General features: G+C 39.3%; 2 protein-coding genes and 1 non-coding gene across 5 annotated transcripts; all 3 read left to right on the forward strand.

Annotated features, from left to right (window-relative positions):
- Window positions 1–9: 9 nt before the first annotated feature.
- LOC106172832 (uncharacterized) lies at window positions 10–4,590 on the forward strand. 3 transcript variants are annotated; one of them, XM_087015353.1, is made up of 5 exons: window positions 10–255; window positions 879–991; window positions 1,466–3,041; window positions 3,348–3,457; window positions 3,815–4,590. In XM_087015353.1, the coding sequence occupies exons 1-5, from the start codon at window positions 90–92 to the stop codon at window positions 3,965–3,967; spliced, it is 2,118 nt and encodes a 705-aa protein (XP_086871479.1). In that variant the 5' UTR covers window positions 10–89; the 3' UTR covers window positions 3,968–4,590. The 3 variants fall into 3 exon arrangements, with proteins under 3 accessions (XP_086871479.1, XP_086871480.1, XP_086871481.1); XM_087015354.1 differs by having other exon boundaries at window positions 3,351–3,457; XM_087015355.1 differs by lacking the exon at window positions 10–255 and adding an exon at window positions 463–613.
- Window positions 4,591–9,579: 4,989 nt separating this feature from the next.
- Window positions 9,580–17,876, forward strand: LOC106172831 (acidic mammalian chitinase-like). Its single transcript, XM_087015648.1, has 14 exons — window positions 9,580–9,759; window positions 10,173–10,280; window positions 10,541–10,702; window positions 11,412–11,561; window positions 12,508–12,614; window positions 12,951–13,075; window positions 13,409–13,517; window positions 13,879–14,064; window positions 14,564–14,686; window positions 15,083–15,263; window positions 15,627–15,743; window positions 15,986–16,330; window positions 16,622–16,726; window positions 17,183–17,876. The coding sequence occupies exons 2-14, from the start codon at window positions 10,208–10,210 to the stop codon at window positions 17,260–17,262; spliced, it is 1,863 nt and encodes a 620-aa protein (XP_086871774.1). The 5' UTR covers window positions 9,580–9,759; window positions 10,173–10,207; the 3' UTR covers window positions 17,263–17,876.
- Window positions 17,877–19,068: 1,192 nt separating this feature from the next.
- Window positions 19,069–19,185, forward strand: Trnal-caa (transfer RNA leucine (anticodon CAA)). Its single transcript has 2 exons — window positions 19,069–19,106; window positions 19,140–19,185. It is a non-coding gene; the product is annotated as a tRNA-Leu (tRNA).
- Window positions 19,186–19,211: the final 26 nt, after the last annotated feature.

Here is a 19,211-nt window from a genome sequence, read left to right on the forward strand (position 1 = left end):
TCCACTCATCTGGAACTGAACAGAAAGAGATAGCTTGAAAGCCGGCTGTCTTCACTGCGACATTCAGTGACACACTGTATGTATTCATTATGTCGGAACCATATGTAGAGAGAGGCAGAGGCAGAAGAAGAAAAGCGTACCATGGTGAGGAAAAGGACGGAGGGGTAGGAGAGGGAGGAGGTGGAAGGGGTGATGCCAGTAAAGGAAGCAGGAAAGGCCGGGGAAGAAAACGCCGAGAAAAACCGTATCAAACAGGTGAGAAATTGACCTGCATGGGCACTATAGTAAATATTTTACTGTATGTTTAAGCAGATTGACTTAATTTACCCAAATATGACGAAATGGTTGTATATTTTAGATGCGCTCGATATTTACCCATCAAAGAAGAGCAAATTAGCAAAAGCAGTCTTAGATGGTGCCCATCTTTCCATGGTCTGTCTTGTGACCTATGTTTGAAGTCAAATGTCCTTGACTTGGGTGTTGTTTCCTTTTCCTGCTGAGATGATGATTGTCAACACGGTGTACATGTACTGCCTTATTCGGCTCGCTCTCTGCCTCTTCTTAGCTGGGGCTTCAGCGGCTTTTCTTTTGATCATTACCCGAATGATAACAAGTAGGACTACTAGTATTAAAATGTGATAAAATCATCACATGATATTCTGGTCATAGACATTGAATTATGTTTGGAGAACTGCACTACAGCGTTGATATACACGTCAGAAAGCAAAGCGCTGGTATTATTGAAATAATACAAATATTCAGCACAATGTTAATACAGTATTTGGCCTTATTATTTTATATTGCACTGCATTATATATTATATTATATTATATTATATTATATTATATTATATTATATTATATTATATTATATTATAGAGAGGGACCACCATCCCCGGTATGAGCACCACTCACACACTGAGGACAGGGACGCTGGGAAGGAGGGGTCACGTGGTGCACACAGGGAGGAAGACCATCATGGTGACCATAAGGTGGGTTCGTTTAGAGAAATACTTACCTGTAGCTATAGGGGTGACATTAATGTGTTATGTACTGGTTATGTTGCGATGTTTATGATAATGATCGAATAACCCATCGTGAACATATGCATCTTTAAACGTTTAATAAAGATGTTTGAATACAGAAGTTTTTTTCCCTTGCCGTTTTGTAAGAAAAGAAACTCGGCATGAATCAGAATTGATCGGCATTAACGTCATGCGTGGTCATTATTGAGAGAAAACTTCACGTGGGATTATAAATCACTGACGACTGAGCAGCCATGATTGAAGCTTGAAGAAGAGGAAGCAATAATGTGTTAGGTGAGATAAACGGTAGCATTGTAAGACTTGAACCCATCTGGAGACTTCCTACCAGAAATAATGCACATGCTGTCTCTTAAACCACCAAAATGTGTTTTAAAAGTTTAGAGTTAATTTTATAGTGAATATTCAGCAATGTATTTTCAGAGACCGTCGCCGGGCCTAAGGCACACAGACGGTAGGCAGCACGAGCGACGAGGGCACGTTCACAGGCCACGCAGTTTGCCAGCAGCACCTTTACCACACGACTCCCACCATGTGGTCAACGGTCATCATCCCAAGATGACCGACACTCAGCCACCAATAATAGCCAACGGTCATCCACCTTCGCTGACTAACAGTCAACGTGCCCAGCAGGGTCCAACAGCAGAGATTTTAGACACTGAGCCACATCCAAAGTCCCCCAAGGTAGGAAAAGATCTGAATGGAACACAGGCCCAAGTACCATCACCTGCGTCTACTTCCGAGGTTAAAGAAACCCAAGGAAATCCAAGTGCTCTGTTCCCGCTGAAATCACCGAAGGAGAGCGCCCAGGTCTCTGTCCCCGTGTCGTCGTTGTCTGATGAAGAACAAGGGCCTTTGACGTCAACATCTACAGCGTCTTTACGCGTCCGCTCCATCTCGGCCCCTGGGAAACACCCACGTGACCTGCACGTGCAGACCACACACAGCGAGCAGGTCCCTACGTCAAACCAAGACGTCATATCAGTGGAAGATGACACCGCCGCCAATGACGAGAACCTTTCAGCCTCTTCTGTTTCTCACAGCACGCCACATCTTGAAGAGCAACCAAAGGATTTTTCGCGTCTGATCACCTCGCGTTTGGTAGCCGGTTCGGGACAAACAAACGCGCAAAGCTCTGGGCCCGCTACTTCAGAGATCTGTGCTGGCATAGTCCATCAACACGACAAAGATAATCTAGAAACAAACACGGCTGCCAGCACTTCAGAAAAAACCCTCGACGCTGCCATCTCGTCAGCGAGCAAGGAACACGAAGATGAACATGAAGACAGGAGTAAGATGTCGACGCCAGAGATTCTTGAGATGCCCACAGAGAACGCTGAAATGCCTAATAAGGGAGAAGCTACGGCAACACACGAAAGTCAAATATACCAAACCATGAGTGACCAGAATAGCCGAGGCTCAACTCCCGAACTGATTGAAATGCCAGCTGAGGAAATTAGCGAATCTAAAATGCAGAAAGAAATAACCGTTAGTGAAAAGAGTCAGGAACACCAGCAAGTGACCTCAGCTAAAGAAGAGGAGAGTAGAACATCCTCGCCAGAGATTATTGAAACACCGTCAGATAAAAGTATTGAAGGAAGTCAACCAGATCAAAGCACGACTTCTATCGTTGACGACGCCAATACCTCCTCCTTGCTGTGTCAGTATGTAGACCTCCCAAGTTCATACCCGGATTCATTGCCAGAACAGGGCAAGGCGTCACCAGGTGTCAGTCATGAGCAAGACAGCACGGCAAGTGCCAGTATTGTGATTTTGGAAGGTGATGAAACATTTGAGGAATACAGCCGGGCTACGACACCGGATATCATCTCACCAATGGCTCCTATAAGGGAGATAGATCTAGAAGAGTACGACTCCGTGGAGGTTCCCAAGACAACCCCTACAGCTGTTATCACCGTGAATGAAGACGAGAAGGCTCAGCTCTGTGGAAAGGCTTTTGAAAGTCCCAGACCTGAAGATGATCATGTAAATAAACAAGGTACGTAACCACCATTGACATGCATTGTTTTCAGTGAAAAAAGAATCAGCGTGCACTTGTTAAACAATGCCACCTGGCGACTGCACAATACTGCAGGAAAGAAGACTTCTTTAACATAGTTGAAACTGGCAGTGATTATAATTAATTTAATCACTTAGAATTGGCCATTCTTAAACGTAATGCTTGAATACTTTAGTAGTGCCATATTTTCAATTTCACACCGTCTTTATCAATTTTGATAATTTTGTAACTCATTTTGATTATTCTCTTTTAAGAATCCGTACAAAATATCTGTTTTCGTTCCAGAAGACGAGGGTGAAGGGGAAGGCGACAAAGCCAAACTTGTGGTGGACAGTCCCGGTAGTCAAGTTCTCTCTGACGACATCTTGATAGAGCTGGAAAAAGCTAAGAATCAGGTCGGGCGATTTATACTTACGTATAAATTCAACATCCTTGTCATATATTTTACTGGCAAAATTTATTCAAGAGTAAGATGTCGGGGATTTTGTTACTTCCTTGCCTTGCCCCTTCTTCGCTCCATCAGCAGCTTATCAAAGGCTCTTCTTGTTGTTACAAAATGGAAGAAAGACTTGCGCTCAATTTTGTACAATGTAACAGTGAAAAAGTTTCCGGTAGAGATATACCCCATTCATGAATACGCCCTTGATCATATTTAAAATATATACAAGAATACTTTGTGGGGGGGGGAGGGGGGGGTCACGGTCTGAAATCCAATTGCTGCTTTTGCAATTGTGCTTTTTCTAATTTGTCAGATGGCTGGGGAGCCCGTTGTGCCTTCCATGGAAGCAGATTCTCCATCTCCCGGAAAGAACCGCTACAAAGCCTCGGAGAAGACAGGCCTCCTGCAATCTCCTCTCTCCGAACATACCGCCCCGGGCATTTGCTTGTGCTGCACTCTGCTGTGACACTGTCACATGAGTGTGACATGAAAGCGACATGTGTGACGTAACAGTGAGACGTACCTTAGCTAACGTTGTTGTTGATTTACTGAATAGCATAATAACAACCATGATGAATCAGTTTCAAATATCACAGTTGTGTATATCTATACAGCATCACGTTCCGTATTTATCACTACCAATCTGCTCAGTGATCCCAAATGAAGGGTAACTCGTCCCTTTTCCCCAAAGTCAATTTTGTCCGTCCTGTTAGCTGACATGAACCTATCATGTTACTACCTTATTATAATTTATACTCTTATATGCATTACTTGAATGTAGATTCTTTGAATTACTCTGTGCTGCATGTCAATTTAGTATTTACTTGTTATACATTTATTCCATGTTTTTGTCATGTTCTGTGTTTATACATGCAGTGGCCACCAGAAGATGACGGCGCAGGCAGTACGTTATATAGGTCGCTATATATACATGTAAGTCATTTAGCTGAATAATCACTGACATATCAAATATGTTATCCTTGTCAGATATTATCAAATATATTATTATATAACTTTGTTAATTGTTCTATAATATTCAAATAATAATGAAAAATATAAATTTTCATTAATAAATATGGTCATATTTTCCTAAGTTAGTTAAGTGAATAATTATAAGCTGTCCCTAATGCTGCAGATGCTGCGGGGGTCCATTTTTCACCGTAAATAATCCAAATGGTGACATTAAGCTATCATATAGTCTGGGTTGTCACCGGAGACTAAACGCGACCACTTAGCGTCACAACATACTACATAAAGATGCAGTAGCAAATGTATAATTACTTGACGTCTGCTGAACACGTGTAGTTTTAAAAGTTTAATTTGTCTGCATTTCATTTGCAATGCAAAGTCGAAGAAAAATATTTAACGTCAAGTACCACTGGGTGGCGATAACGTTGAATTATGCAATCGTTGTGCTTTCTAAAATTTTAAAAGACCCGTCTAGCGCACTGTGACACCATACTAGTTTCATTTATCCCAGTGATATTTCACTGTTATATTTGCTGTTAGATTTTTGATTCATTGGGATCAGCACGAAAAAAATAATCTCATACTGCCTTTAGGTTTTATTTCAACAAACGCATGCTTAAACAACACAGGCAAAAACCCTTCGGAGTTGTTAAGTACAGGATTTTTTAAAACACGATCTTAAATACTAAATACTCTAAAATGACTTTGATTAATTACATTTGAAGATCAACCGAGTTCTTGAAATGCGTTTTAGTGCCATCTTTTCTGTTACAAGATCTCACGAGGGTTGACTCAAATACAACACTAGAAAAGCACTCCGAGAGCGCAGACCTCCGCCTAGGCAGCAATTTTTGATTATTGACTCGGATCACCACCAAAAACTATTCATCTGTTCCTTGGCCCACTTCTGACAGTTCCTGAAAATGTCATCACAATCGGTCCATAACTTTTTGAGTTATGTTGATGACAAACAAACAAACAGACAAACAGGGGTGAAAACAACCTCCTTGGCGGAGGTAAAAAATGCGTTTCACAAGATAGAAAAATCGTGAAGGTAAAATCTCATTTGCCGAAAGGAAGTTCCTGGTCGCTATGTACATGTAGCATAGGAGGAGCGTGGTGTTTCCACCTAGGATCTGGACAAAGAGACAATGTTTTTTTACAGTTAAAAGTTAACATCACTCTTATGTATTCCACCATTTCACTTTTCACTGCATGTTACACTACACGTTGCGTTTTAAGCGTTAAAATGATGGGAAATGTTTAAAGCGATACATAAACTACACGTGTCTCCTCCACTTGATGTAATCTATTTCTCAATAGACCAAATTACTTTTTCAATACATGACATTAATGAGACATTTAATAGCCATCAAGTGTGAGAAATGACGGCCATCCATCACAGACGTATCCTGTCCATCTCGGAGGTATACGCTGGATTACAACTAGTACGGATGTGGCTAGGGCCTGGATATCGGACGCCATGACGTCTCCCAGATACTCCAACTGGCGACCGAGAAATGTCCTTTAGGTCTTTATGAGTTCTTACTTTCAACAAAGTATGCTGTCAACATGTGAATTTATAATCCAACAAATAACCGCGGAGTATATTGTTCAGAAGTACGTAGCCTAAGTGTGGTTTTCTCACATAATGTCTAATCTTAATTAAAAAGCAATCGAATTAAAAGCGCTGTATGTTTGGAACAAATCCCTTACATTATTTGGTGGTAAAAACTTTCTATCTAATAAAGATATGTATTAAATGTACTGTGTGTTGTATGTACAGGGTACTAAAGGTGTGTGCAAGGGGTAGGGGGGACGCTATGGGTGCACTTGGTGAACCTTCAAAAAATCGATCTTTTACACTTTTAAATTAACTTTCTTCGAGCCAATATATTGTCATAGACAGAAGCGTTAAAACCTTTTATGGGAGGGGGGGGGCATTTATTGCGGAGTTTACACCATGTGACATCATACTACACGTATATCTGTTAACAACACATATTATGAATTCGTTTGCAATCTTTTGTAAAAGCCGAGATTAGCTGGTATTTATCTTTACACAAGTGGGCTACTTGTTGACGCCCTCCTCGCCTTACGAACTTCTATATCATGGTCTCCATCAATGACACAGACATCATCAACGATGTTGTCCTTAAAACTATTTTTACTGATAAACCAAACAATGGGTGCACATTCCATGAGGTACAGGTTTTTTAAAGCCAAACATAACGCATATGACCTCCAGTACCCTGGGAGTTGTTTAGATAAAGACAACACTTCGGAATTACTGTTGGAATTTTTCTAAACGCCATCTAAAAGTGAACAGTCATGTGAAAACCCTTAATGTTTTTTATTATAATAATCATTATTTTTTGCTAAATTTCTTTCTCGTCATTGCTCTTTCAACTTAATGCCACAGTCCATTTGCCCAGTACGTACATGTACTAGCATGTCCCACATTAGATCCAGTTACCAGTGATTACCAGTTTTATGGTCTGGTATATCGTGGATTTGATCGACGACACGGAAATCATCAACTGGCAAGTTAACGGTGTTTGTGTTGAAGATGACACACTAAGTGAGATGTGCACAATTTGTGTGTAACCTGTAATTGTTTCGCGGTTTTAAGATCAAAGACACCTTGGCCTGCCACTAGAATAAAGTGTTTTCTTTCTCCAGATAGGACCTATACACTGTACTTAACGCTAGGGTAAATCCGCTGTCCGACGCAGCGTGCATGTAAACATGCAATAGTAAATATTTTTGACAGTAATACACGTGTTGCAAAATAAAATAAAATACCAAGAAACTGCTCCGACAATATTATTTCAAATCGACAGTTTATTACATGTACAACTGCAGTAGTGGAAGTATTTTATTATGTTCTGTTTCCATCAACTTCAAGCAAATGTTCATGGTGGGTTTGCAGTAGTTCGGGGTAATACTACAAACCTGAGTAGTCTGCTGTGTCATGCAGATGTAAGATGTCGCCATGTTGGTTAGACACAAACCACAACGCTTCCTGGTTGACGAAGAGTGCCCGCAAAGTGTCCTTTGGTGACTGACATTGGGTTAGGATACATGTCATCAAGTGAACAGCCGAGAAAACCCGTCCATGTTCACGTACATACATGTAAAGTAAAACAACAGGTGATTGATGTAGCCTTGTTGATGTTGTCCTCAATGGGTTCACTGATGGTAATGGGGAAAGAAGAGGGGGTTAATAGTGTACTGTTTATGTGAGGTATAGATTTCAATTGGTCCCTGTCTTTACTTGCGTGAAGACAGTTTACATAAAATCTAACTTGCGAATCGGTGCGTGAAGAATAATAGGCAACCGAACCTTTTCAGTTGTTTTAATTGTTAGTAGTAAACATTTGAGTAACTTCGTATTGTTCTGTTAATTGTTTATACGGTGTCTTTTTGACTAACTGTTTGTCGGGAATAAAAAACAGTGAATCACCAAAAACAGTGTTTTCTACGCACAGTAATAAACACTATATCGAATGCTGCCGTATATACATGTAATAGTGCGGACTTGCTACTCTGATACAAGGTGGTAAACAAGGAAGAAAAATTAAAGTTTGTTGACAAAACCTTTCTATGTTAGTCAAAATTTACTTAATACCATAGATGGGCAGAGCTGAGACAAGAGAAATACTTTTATTAACTCCATGCAGACTCGATTATTGCATTAGTACATCCTCTTTTTGGTCTAAGTCGTACTCAAGTTAACAAATTGCAATAAAAACAAAATTTTGCAGCCAAGCTATTAAAAAAATGAAAACTATGTACATGTAGTCGAGAACACGTGCCACCCGTGTTAAGAGCACCGAGTGTTGATCAGACAGAAAATATTATCTGAAGTTTGATGTTTAACTAAGAAAAGAGTCACAGAGAAGAAAATCACAAAACATTTCAGAACTACTTCAACCTCTCCAACAGACCAGGGTCGCATTTCTGTCAATCATTTACTTTAAGAACATTCTGATCTGGTAACAAATTTTATGGCAAACGAAGGTTTACAATATACGCACCAAAGTTATGGGATACTTTGCCTACTTAAATAAGAAAAACAAGTGACTTTGAAAATTAAGGAACTTTTAAAGACCTACATTTTAAAATTTAAAGTTTTATAGTAATTGATAAGTTAAAATGTTTTAGACTTTCTATCTTTTAAACTTAACTTATTGCTACTCTAAGATTTATATAATTATTTAAGAGTATTTGAAAAAAAATGGATTTTAGCTCCATATATAATAAGTGCTTCTTGCATTCAAATGGATTGACATGGTAGCTACATATAACTTCCAATTAATCCTTGTAATGCTTTAAGGACAATGATACGCCCGGTTACCGACTCGATACACCCTTACTTATCTTGTAATGGTACATTATGTTCATTTCTCTTTTTTCCTGTTGTTTCTTTTATTGGCAAGGTCATTGTTTTAATGGATGATGATTAACATCGTTGTCAACATTTAGGTAAGAAAGTTTACGTCATCACCACACAGTCTCACTGGCACTCGTACTAATGACTTGAAGATAGCAGCGTCTGGTGCCCTGTATTCTGGACAACGGCATCAACAGCCAATTGTTGTGTTTTCCTATGTATAAGACGTCACCAACGGTCTTGTATATTCTCCTCCATGATTTAAAGTAAATTTGTCAGTTTCTTTTATTCTTAAAAAAAAAAGAGGAACCAGCGGTGTTCGGTGAACTGGTTTAATCATTACTTACCCTTTTCAGTGAATTTTCATATTTTTCAAAAAAAGATCAATGTGTAAAACTGTAGCATCACATTTTAAAAACTTTTTTTGTGCTTTTACTATTTACGTCCTACAATGGTGAACCTATAGACCATTACACCGAATAACATTTCTGAGAAATTTGATAAATTAAATTACTTTATTTGGTCGCTATAATTGGCATCAAAGAGAAAAATAAACAATTTTATTGAAGTTTCATTATGTAAACATTGCGGACGTTGATCCTAATAAACGTTACCGTGACTCACTTAATATCCAAACAAATGAGTCCACAGAACGCTTTTCACCTGTCCACGCAGTTAAATCTGCTGAGTCAATCTTCTCATCTAACACGTCACAGCGCGGAGAGCGTGAACCTAAGTAATTAACTTAATGCGTTCCCTTCACGCATGAAGGAGACGACCTTTCACCTTGATGCTAATTTCTTTGTGATAAGCAGATATATAAGGCGCACGCTCCGCGGCTTTATTTAAGAACAGAAGCAAGAGAATACTGAAGATAACAGTTATTACCAAGGGTGAGTACATGGTTAATAGTTTGCTGGAAGCTGTTTGGTTTTAGCGAGCTTGTATGAAAATATTTCGGTAAAAGACACACTTGTTTTCAACGTGTAGGCAATTACAACAATTGATGCTACGACGAGGCATAATAACGAAATAAAATTTTAACATTACAAGCCTGTGTTTAGTATAGCTGCTGTTAGAAATCTTCCGGTTACTACATTACAAAAAAATCTATAAATGTGGAAATGTGTTGAAAGTCTCAATTTTGTTTCTAGAAAAGGTTCTAATCAGTGCTGATACATTTGTTTAGCGAAACTAACTGAGCTTATGTTGCTCATATTTTCCATATATTCATAAAGCCCTGTAATTCTGCAACTTAAAGCAGATTGGCTCAGTTTTATTTATTACAACATGAAATTATTTGTAGGAATAATTATTTGATTGATATTACAATCGACGAGAATGAGTTGGACGCCGTTCGCCAGTCTTGTAGCGCTGCTCATCTGTATGGCACAATCACCGCAAGCGGCAGCAGGTAAGCTTCAGCGTCCGACTAGACGCCTCATAGCTCCTTGGTTACAGGGGAGAGTAGTTTTAATGTTTGTAAATAAAACAAACGCCCAGAAACGAAAACTTAAGATATGCATTAACGCTCTTTTTGTTAATGCATTTAACATCAATCTCGAATTTATGTTACCCAAGGTTGAATACGAATGTCAACGCGTCTTCACTGGCTACTGATTACTCATTTTCCCAATTGTGCACGAACCTTCACGTTTTACTATATTTTAACAGGTTACCATGTAGTCTGCTACTACACCAACTGGTCTCAGTACAGACCGGGCTTAGGAAGATTCCGGCCTAACCATATTGACCCCAACCTCTGCACCCACGTCATCTTTGCTTTCGCACGTGCTGACAACAAGCGGCTCGCGCCATATGAATATAACGACAACGGTAAGACACTTTCTGATATCTCACTCAAAACAGAAGTTCTGTTGACGTATAGTGCGTTGTAGTGGCTACTGAGGACAGAGAAGGCAATAACGAAGCTGAGTCATAAATAAATTGTATCCGAAAAACCGTCAACTCACAATTGTTAAGATGCGTTTATAAGTTGAATCACTCAATTGCCATTAATAGTAAATTGGCTCAGATGGCAATGAATATAATTAACGTTTGAAGTAGCCAATAAACGACGCAGACAAGCCGTCTTAAGAATTAAATCTTTAGAAAAAATACGCGAATTAAGATTCTAACGATTTGAAAGAGGTGTAATGTCGATTTTCAAAAACAAACAGTGTTACAATGATGTTTATTTAAAAGCACCAAACGAGCAATTTGTGGTTTATCATCACAACCACAAGACATATTGAGTCATTATCTCAAATCACTGTCTGAGCTGCCTGAAAGAACTTTAAAAGTAATGTTACCTTTCGAGGCTTGTTGATAACATATAAATACATACTGTTAGAATGATTTGTTCAATTTAAATGTGTTTATTTCACGTTTTTTTTAAGAGTATATTCAGAACAGCGAGCTAACAGATGGTCGGCCATATTTGATCCGCTGATCTAATAGTCCACTGGTCTAAATGGGCTCTAATATATGTGAGATCTGTTTCTGCTTCTTGATCATATTAATTACATGTTTTGCGTTACTTTAGTTCTGTACAAGGAACTGGAGGCGCTGAAGAGGCAGAATCCCAGACTGAAGACTTTACTGGCTATCGGGGGATGGAACGCAGGTGTATTGCCGTTCACTCAGATAGTGAGATCTCCCCAGTCACGGAGAGCGTTCATCACACAAGCCATCCGTAAGTTACCTCTCCCCTTTAAGATAAACCTGTTTATTAAATAGGGAAATCGTTCTGAACTATTTTCCTCTAAACCCTTGTTCGCGTAATGTACTTCTGCGACTGTGCAAACTTCCCAAGGGACAAATTTAACAAGTGGCTCCTAGACTTCCCCTAACTAAGTCGGAAAACCATTTCCAAACCCAGTTTTAGTTTGGTACTTATGCATGCTATTTGCCATGCCGTTTGACAGATTACCGGGTCTGACCTGTTTATCCAGCAGGGTGAATATCTGGGTATTTACAACGGGTATTATGCGTTTGTCACAAAAAGCGCCAAAACATTAAAACACTTAGTAAAGACATCCCATTTACTAAATCTTCAATTAATTATCTAGGAGCAAGAACGACGTTTACCCCAAAGGGTGTTATGTCAAATTAACGAATGTATAGGCACTGCACTCATTATTAACTCATTAAATACAGCATTTCTGCTGTTTTTTGGTTCTTTGCATCTAATTGAATAGTTGTGTAACGGTTATCTTATGTCGACATTCAGCACCACTGGGGATTTTTCACGATGATCAAAATACACGGCAGCAGTGCTAAGGTGACATGTTCCTAGTTTGGATAATCTTAAGATCACAATCTGTGCCTTACGCCGATATGTCACCCAGACAACTTATGCAATCAAAACTTTATGCAAAATTTGAAAATGAACAAGCAGTTGTTTTGTCACTATAATAACATGTCTATCATATCAGCAGGCACTTTCTGCCCTGTGTTTTGACGGGGCATTAGCTGCTTTACATAACTATAGGTTCGATATCAAATTGCAGTGGTACTGAAATGTTCTGATTTCATGTACTTTTATTCATTCTTACTATCCCTTTTACTCAGCACGGAGATGAAAACTTTGAAGGCAATGAGAGACCATATCCTCACGTTGATATTATTGTTATTTACAGAATATCTCCGAAACAACAAGTTTGATGGCCTCGATATCGACTGGGAATATCCGGGGTCACGTGGTAGTCTCCCCAAGGATAAGATTCTCTACACAGTTTGGCTGAGGGTAAACGTCATGTTTTTCATTCGTTTTAAATTTTGAAGATATGAGCGCCCTTTCCCCGATTTCTTCCATATATGGTCTTTAAATAACTAACAATTAAGTCCTTTTAATAAGTAATTTTGTTACTTTTGACAATGAGATGATTGAAGTAATGTTTTGATACCATTTAGTAATTCTCTGAAATTAAGGGTTTTCCAATAATAATAATAATAATAATAATGATAAATTGATAAACAAAAATAAATGAAATTTAAAAATTAAGAAAGAAAGGAACATGATACACTGGATTCGCCATTTTTTCTTCCTAAATAACGACTCCTGATCCCGTTCTATCACTAGGAACTGAAGGCAGCATTTGAGCGAGAAGCGCGTCAGGTCCGCCGTCCACGCCTCCTGTTAACAGCCGCAGTGGCCGGGGGTCAGTCCTACATAGACGCCGGGTACCAGGTGGCCGAGATTGCAAAGTAAATATTTTGGCAACCTTTTTATTAATGTGTAGCGCAACTAAGGGAACAATACATGTGGAAAGGTCTTCATTAGATAAGTGGGTCCATGGATACAGGCTGTGTCTTCCTGTAAAATCAGTTAAATTCTAAGGCCAACAAAATACTCATGAAATCTAATTAACAAATTGACCAGAACTTTTGGGTGAAAGAAATAGGCCTACACACTTAGCGGATTTTAGCATTACTCGTATACCATGCATCTAAACGTACATTTCCTTTGAGCTATAGGTATCCACGTGCTTGCATTTACCTGGCCTTATTCTGCTATTAATGTTGTGTTCTTTCATTCAGGTACTTAGACATGGTCAATGTGATGAGCTACGACTATCATGGCGGCAGTTTTGAGTGGGGAAGGACAGGACACCACAGTCCGCTGTATGATAGCGGCACCCTTCACCAGGTAACTATATAGCAATGATATACAACTTTATATGTGGTATGTATACTACCGGTGTCACGTTATATATAAATTATGCTGTAAGTGATTGCATTAACATTATGACTATCATATTTTTATCAAATGTTGCATTCTTTGTATCGCTGAACAAAAATTGGCACCGACAGCCATTTTCCAGCTACATGTGTGCCTGTCTATGTATTTTACTGATATTCACTGGCATGACGCTTACACCTCTTTATACTTTTTTTATTTACCTAATATATTTCAATGTACTCACAGGTCAAGTGTTGTCACATGCCAGTATGTTGTAAATTATGTTTTATATAACATATATTCATGTATTATTTACATCCCTCTCCAGGACTGGTCAATACGGTACTGGCTCAGGAATGGCGTACCTAGTCATAAGCTACTGATGGGAGTCGGTTTCTACGGGAGAACTTTCCGTCTTAAGAGCGCTCAGAACCACGCGGTGGGCGCCCCTGGCGGAGGACCGGCCGAGGGAGGACCGTACACGCGAGAGCCGGGGTTCTGGGCGTACTACGAGGTAATTAAGGGTTGAAGGGTTACTACGTCTTTAACAGTACCAACGCATATGACACGGCGTTGTAGCTGCCGACTGTCAGGTATATTTATGTAAAACCCATATTTAGAGAATGGTGGATATACAGGATGAGAAACAAACATTGTATCTACAGTTCTGGTCTAGTGCAGAGATCAGTGACCCTAGACTTATCTTCTATCTGGTTTTATGTCTCTATACTGAGCACAATTGTTTTCTAAACGTCTGAAGTAAAACATCTGCCACATTCAGCCACCAAAGAGAATATCATATAATGGATGCCTTCCATATTTCATAAAAATCTGGAATCAAATCGTGTCGAGACAACTTGTGTGAGCAGTTACCCTTTAGTTCTGTACACTTCTGTGTATTCCAGTTTTGCTCAAAACATAAGAATGGTTGATATCTGATAATACGGGGTATAATTACTAGTACCTTAGAACCCTCCTATATCATGTAATGTACTTAATGTGATTTTTACCAGATTTGCTCCAAGATCAAAGACTGCGGCTTCCAGGAGGAGTGGAGCAGTAGACACGGGGTGCCCTATGCACACAGAGACACGCAGTGGGTGGGCTATGACAACCCTAAGAGTATCGCTGCCAAGGTGGGTGGGTCGCCCTCATAGTGTATTAGCATCTTTATCTTTCTTTTTCGTGTGAACCATCTGTTATGTGTATCTGCCTATTTTTTATGATTGAATTTGTTGTGTTCAGGTGCAAAAAATACATGTAAGAGGTAACTAAAAAGATTGAGTTATTTTAGGTCCAAAATGTAAATGTGAAATATGTGTTTTCACGCGAAATAAAAAATGTTAACCATGTGCATAATACCATGGTGTGTGATGCACAGCAAGTTGAGACAACTGTCATAAGTCAGAGAAAAAAAAACAAATAAAAAAAAGGCTCAGTGTGTTTTAGTGAGAGATTTTATCTACTTTGTGTTCTTATAGAAATTGCCAAAAATATTTTTATTATTGTGCAGTTTCTTGTTACTTCCGCAGGCGGCTTATATACGTAAACTGAGGCTAGGTGGCGCCATGGTCTGGTCTCTAGCTCTGGACGACTTCACGGGGTCGTTCTGTGGCCAGGGGAAATACCCCCTACTGACCACTCTTAACCAGGGTCTGGCAGGCGCTAGGACAGTCCAGTCCCTGGCACGACAGCGTCCCATGCCCCGCAAAGGTAGGTTGTTTAACCTCTGACTGGCGTTCAATATAAGATTGTAGTTGTAAATTTATATGAAATTAACACGAAGCGAAGAATGCTGGCTGCTGTCAATCTTTAAGATACACATTTAAACAAATGTTAGATAAACACATTTTAATAAATATTGGATGAAATCATGGAACACTACGTACTATACGCACATTCTTTGTGTAGATTATCACTCACTTCGTATTTAGTTTCTCGTTAGAGCAAGGGCAAAGAAAACCCGTCTGTGATATTGGCAGCCGTACAAATACGTGTTCTATAACCTACATGTATCTGTATCCCATTTTGTGCCAATATTCTCACTTGTTGTGTTGGTACTCTATCCACCCTCAGGTAATACTAACAAGTGCACCATGGTGTCGTACGGTGAAGCCACCAGCGGTCAACAACCGCCTCCTGCCAGCGGTGACAACGCAGCTGCACCCCCAGTAGAAGCTAAAGAATGTCCAGGTATCACCTGTAAATCTGACGTTATTAGAAATCCAGAAAAGAAAACGTTCAGGCACATCTACTGAAGTTTGCCGTGTGACTAAATTATCACTGATGGTTTAGGCATCTTTTCCTGTTTTCTTGGTGTATTTCTCTCTCTCTCTCTCTCTCTCTCTCTCTCTCTCTCTCACACACACACACACACATCTAATTTCTTGCTTTCCATTTTGTCAAGTCGATTTAATGTTTTCGGTATATTTCAGCTGGCGTCTACTGTCACGAGCCCGAGGGTCTGTACCCCCACCCTGAGCGGTGTAATCAGTTCTGTCATTGCTGGAAGGGAATACCTTATGAAAAAAGCTGCCCCGGTGTCCTTAACTACAACGCCGCCGTCGGGACGTGTGACTGGCCTCTTAAAGTCAACTGTAGAGTACAACTTAGGAAAGCAAAAGAAGACGCCAAAAAGGCACCAGCACGTATCCGGCGGACCACCCTTCCTGCACCTGTACGCGTCCGCCAGACCACCCCTGCTGTTAAACTGGCGCTGCCCGAGTTTAACCCGAATCTGCGTCCAAGGAAGTTTGTAAAAGGACGGAATTGCGGCAGTGGTAATTATGATTACAAGCCAAATATTGATGTATATCCGAATCATAACTATAATAACTGTGCGTATTTATGTTGGCATCGTATGACGTGATTTCAATGATTAAAACGTCACCCAAACTTGCTGAAAGCACTGAACACACTTGTCTAACAAACGCAACAGTCACGTGACTGTGAGTTAAGACGTGTTCAATATATCCAGGACCGTCATAAAGTGTTTAAAATGATATGTAAAGGTTTTAAAAAGTTAATTTGTAAATTTTGAAATATTAAATTTCTATTTCATTATATTTCAGTAAAATGCAACCCTGATGGTTTTGGTCTATTTCCTCACCCAGGTAGCTGTGATAAGTTCTGCCAATGTTCACATTTTATACCATATGAACAGGATTGCCCGCCAGGTAATGCTTACAAAATGTGTTCTAAAAATTCCTTTAAATATTTTGGTGCTCTGTGACAGTCTCCTGTCTAATATTGGTGGTCATTCATCATTTTCATTTATAGTTGTATTACAACTACAGTGTTTTTCCCCGTGTTCATGCCATACACTGTACCGGTATGTATGGCCGTGTTCAACAAGTCCAAGGTGAAATATCACAAAAGAAAAGTGGTAATCATTTGTATGTTATTGTTATGTGGATGTGCAAGTTAGTATCAAAACAAATAAAATAATGGGTGTTAATGCGCTATAATTGTATATTAAGTTGACTCAACAAAATAAAGATATTTTTGGGCACAAAGATAACAGGTATCATGTAAATGTGCACACTGTATACAGCACGTGAGTGGTGCATATAGTGTGAAAAAATCTGATAAACAGTACATATACTAGTAATGTTTTTCATATGTAATTCCAGGACAATTTTTTGAACCTGACCCATCAAAGTTGTGGTGTGACTACGTATCGTCAGCTTGTCCCAACCTTGCAGGCTTTTGACGTGAAGGAACGTGACATGTGTTAGGAAGGAAAAGATCACCAGACTGAATGCTTTTACTTCCCTGGCCACGGCGTCTAAAGGGGATGCGACCAACAAGACGGGTGTTAGTATGGTGGCGAGGTATCGGCCTGGCGTAATTGTCATCACGCGATAGGGATTTAAGGTTTCCAATAATACTCCGAACAGTATGGCGGATGTAAAACTGTCCTTGGCGCTGTAGGCAATGAGTTACGACATGAACGAGTATTAAACGTAATCAACCTCACTGACGTGTGGTAGTTGACTTAACTATTGATAAATTGTGCTAATTGACGTAATCACTGTACAGAGCACTGTAATACACGCCAGACATGGGGATTGGCAGGCCCCAATAGAGAACGTACTTCTGGTTGTTCTATACCGATGGTCATATCAAAAACTTTTTAGAAACCACGCCGTGTGAGTCACGATTTTAAGATTACAAGCCATTATAAATATGTAAATATGTAAGAAAAATATATATGATGATGATGTATATCCAGTATTATTTTTGATGCGCATGTATGAATATGGCACAGAAGCGATGTATTCATGTATTTTAAATGTATCAAATAATAAAATTCTTCTTCTTTGATTTAAGATCTCTGATTCCATCCCAGTAGTGATACAAAGAATGAAACAAAATGCAAAAATCATAAGAGCGCGTTTCACCGGGCTTGCATAGACCAGCTTGCAGCTGCTTTGAGAACGAATTTTTGCCAATTCTCACTCCTTTTAAAGTTTGGTGTTTGGTAAAATTTGATAGTCAACATCAATTGCACTTGACATCAGTGTTTAAACATTAAAATGAATTTATTAAATATAATTAGTCTACATGTACAGTCTACATGTACAAGAAACGTTATATGGTAATTTATATAGATAGTTCATAAATTGTACATGTGAAAATCTCGAGGAAAATAAGATGGTATACAGCTGCCTATGCAACTGTAAAAAGAAATATAGCAAATCTGATTGTCGATGTAAATAAGTGTTCATTCAGTTTTGACGACTACAGCCAGGTGGTGGTGACACAATGCGGTAGGTGTGGCACGATAATTACGTTATACAGCAAAACTGTATCGAACTTTAGAACAGGTATTTTTAATTTTTATTCGCCCAAGCACTGAAACGGGCCAAGACGAACACTCATAGCACCTTCTTTTACCTGGCACTGAAGTCCATTGCGTTCACACACCTGGGAACACATGTCTCTCTTTGTGATTGGTCAGAACTAAATAATTAGACTTAAAATGGAATAAAACATCAAATCCAAGCTCGAGGACGAGTAGCAGAAACTTACATTTCTCCGAGGAAAATTCATTTTGGTTGGTAAATCCCGTTTAGAGTACCTTCTTTCTTTCTCTCTCTCTCTCTCTCTCTCTCTCTCTCTTTATCTTTCTTTCAACCTCAAGGGTTCATGACACAAAAAATGCATACATAAAATCGCACCAGTACCCATAATAAAACCGATGATAAAATCATTGCAGAAGCGTGATAAGATCATTCTTAAATATGACCAGGTTAAAATATTAGATAGAAGAATTAATAAAAAATAAATAAAACATAAAAAGCTTTTGTTAAAAGTAGCACCTTGTTACATTCGATAGCGCCCGCATTGTATCCTGGAGGGTTAAATATTGAGCCTGGCGAAGGAATATGACGGGTAGGAGATGTGTTGCCAGACCAAGGCAAGCAAATATTTCATCAAATATAAAAATGCAATGTATCTTACTTTGTTTCCAGATAGAGAACACTTTTATTATCAAATCTTTAGTAAAGTAGAAGTCAGAATGGCCGAGCGGTCTAAGGCGCCAGACTCAAGCGTTGACTTTCCTTCTACATGAAGTATAGAGTGTTCTGGTCCACGAATGTGGGCGTGGGTTCGAATCCCACTTCTGACAACTACTTTTTATTCACTTGGGGCGAA

Source organism: Lingula anatina, chromosome 6 (genome assembly GCF_051362555.1).
Source record: "Lingula anatina isolate TDL-2025a chromosome 6, LinAna3.0, whole genome shotgun sequence".
Classification (NCBI taxonomy): domain Eukaryota; kingdom Metazoa; phylum Brachiopoda; class Lingulata; order Lingulida; family Lingulidae; genus Lingula; species Lingula anatina.

What these genes read in the sequence shown, in the direction of transcription:
- LOC106172832 (XM_087015353.1), top strand. Translation starts at nt 90, where the DNA reads ATGTCGGAACCATATGTAGAGAGAGGCAGAGGCAGAAGAAGAAAAGCG. An exon ending in ACCATCATGGTGACCATAAG is followed by an intron (nt 992 to 1,465) that starts GTGGGTTCGTTT and finishes ATGTATTTTCAG; the next exon opens with AGACCGTCGCCGGGCCTAAG. An exon ending in TGATCATGTAAATAAACAAG is followed by an intron (nt 3,042 to 3,347) that starts GTACGTAACCAC and finishes TTTTCGTTCCAG; the next exon opens with AAGACGAGGGTGAAGGGGAA.
- LOC106172831 (XM_087015648.1), top strand. Translation starts at nt 10,208, where the DNA reads ATGAGTTGGACGCCGTTCGCCAGTCTTGTAGCGCTGCTCATCTGTATG. An exon ending in ATATGAATATAACGACAACG is followed by an intron (nt 10,703 to 11,411) that starts GTAAGACACTTT and finishes GCGTTACTTTAG; the next exon opens with TTCTGTACAAGGAACTGGAG. An exon ending in ATAGCGGCACCCTTCACCAG is followed by an intron (nt 13,518 to 13,878) that starts GTAACTATATAG and finishes ATCCCTCTCCAG; the next exon opens with GACTGGTCAATACGGTACTG.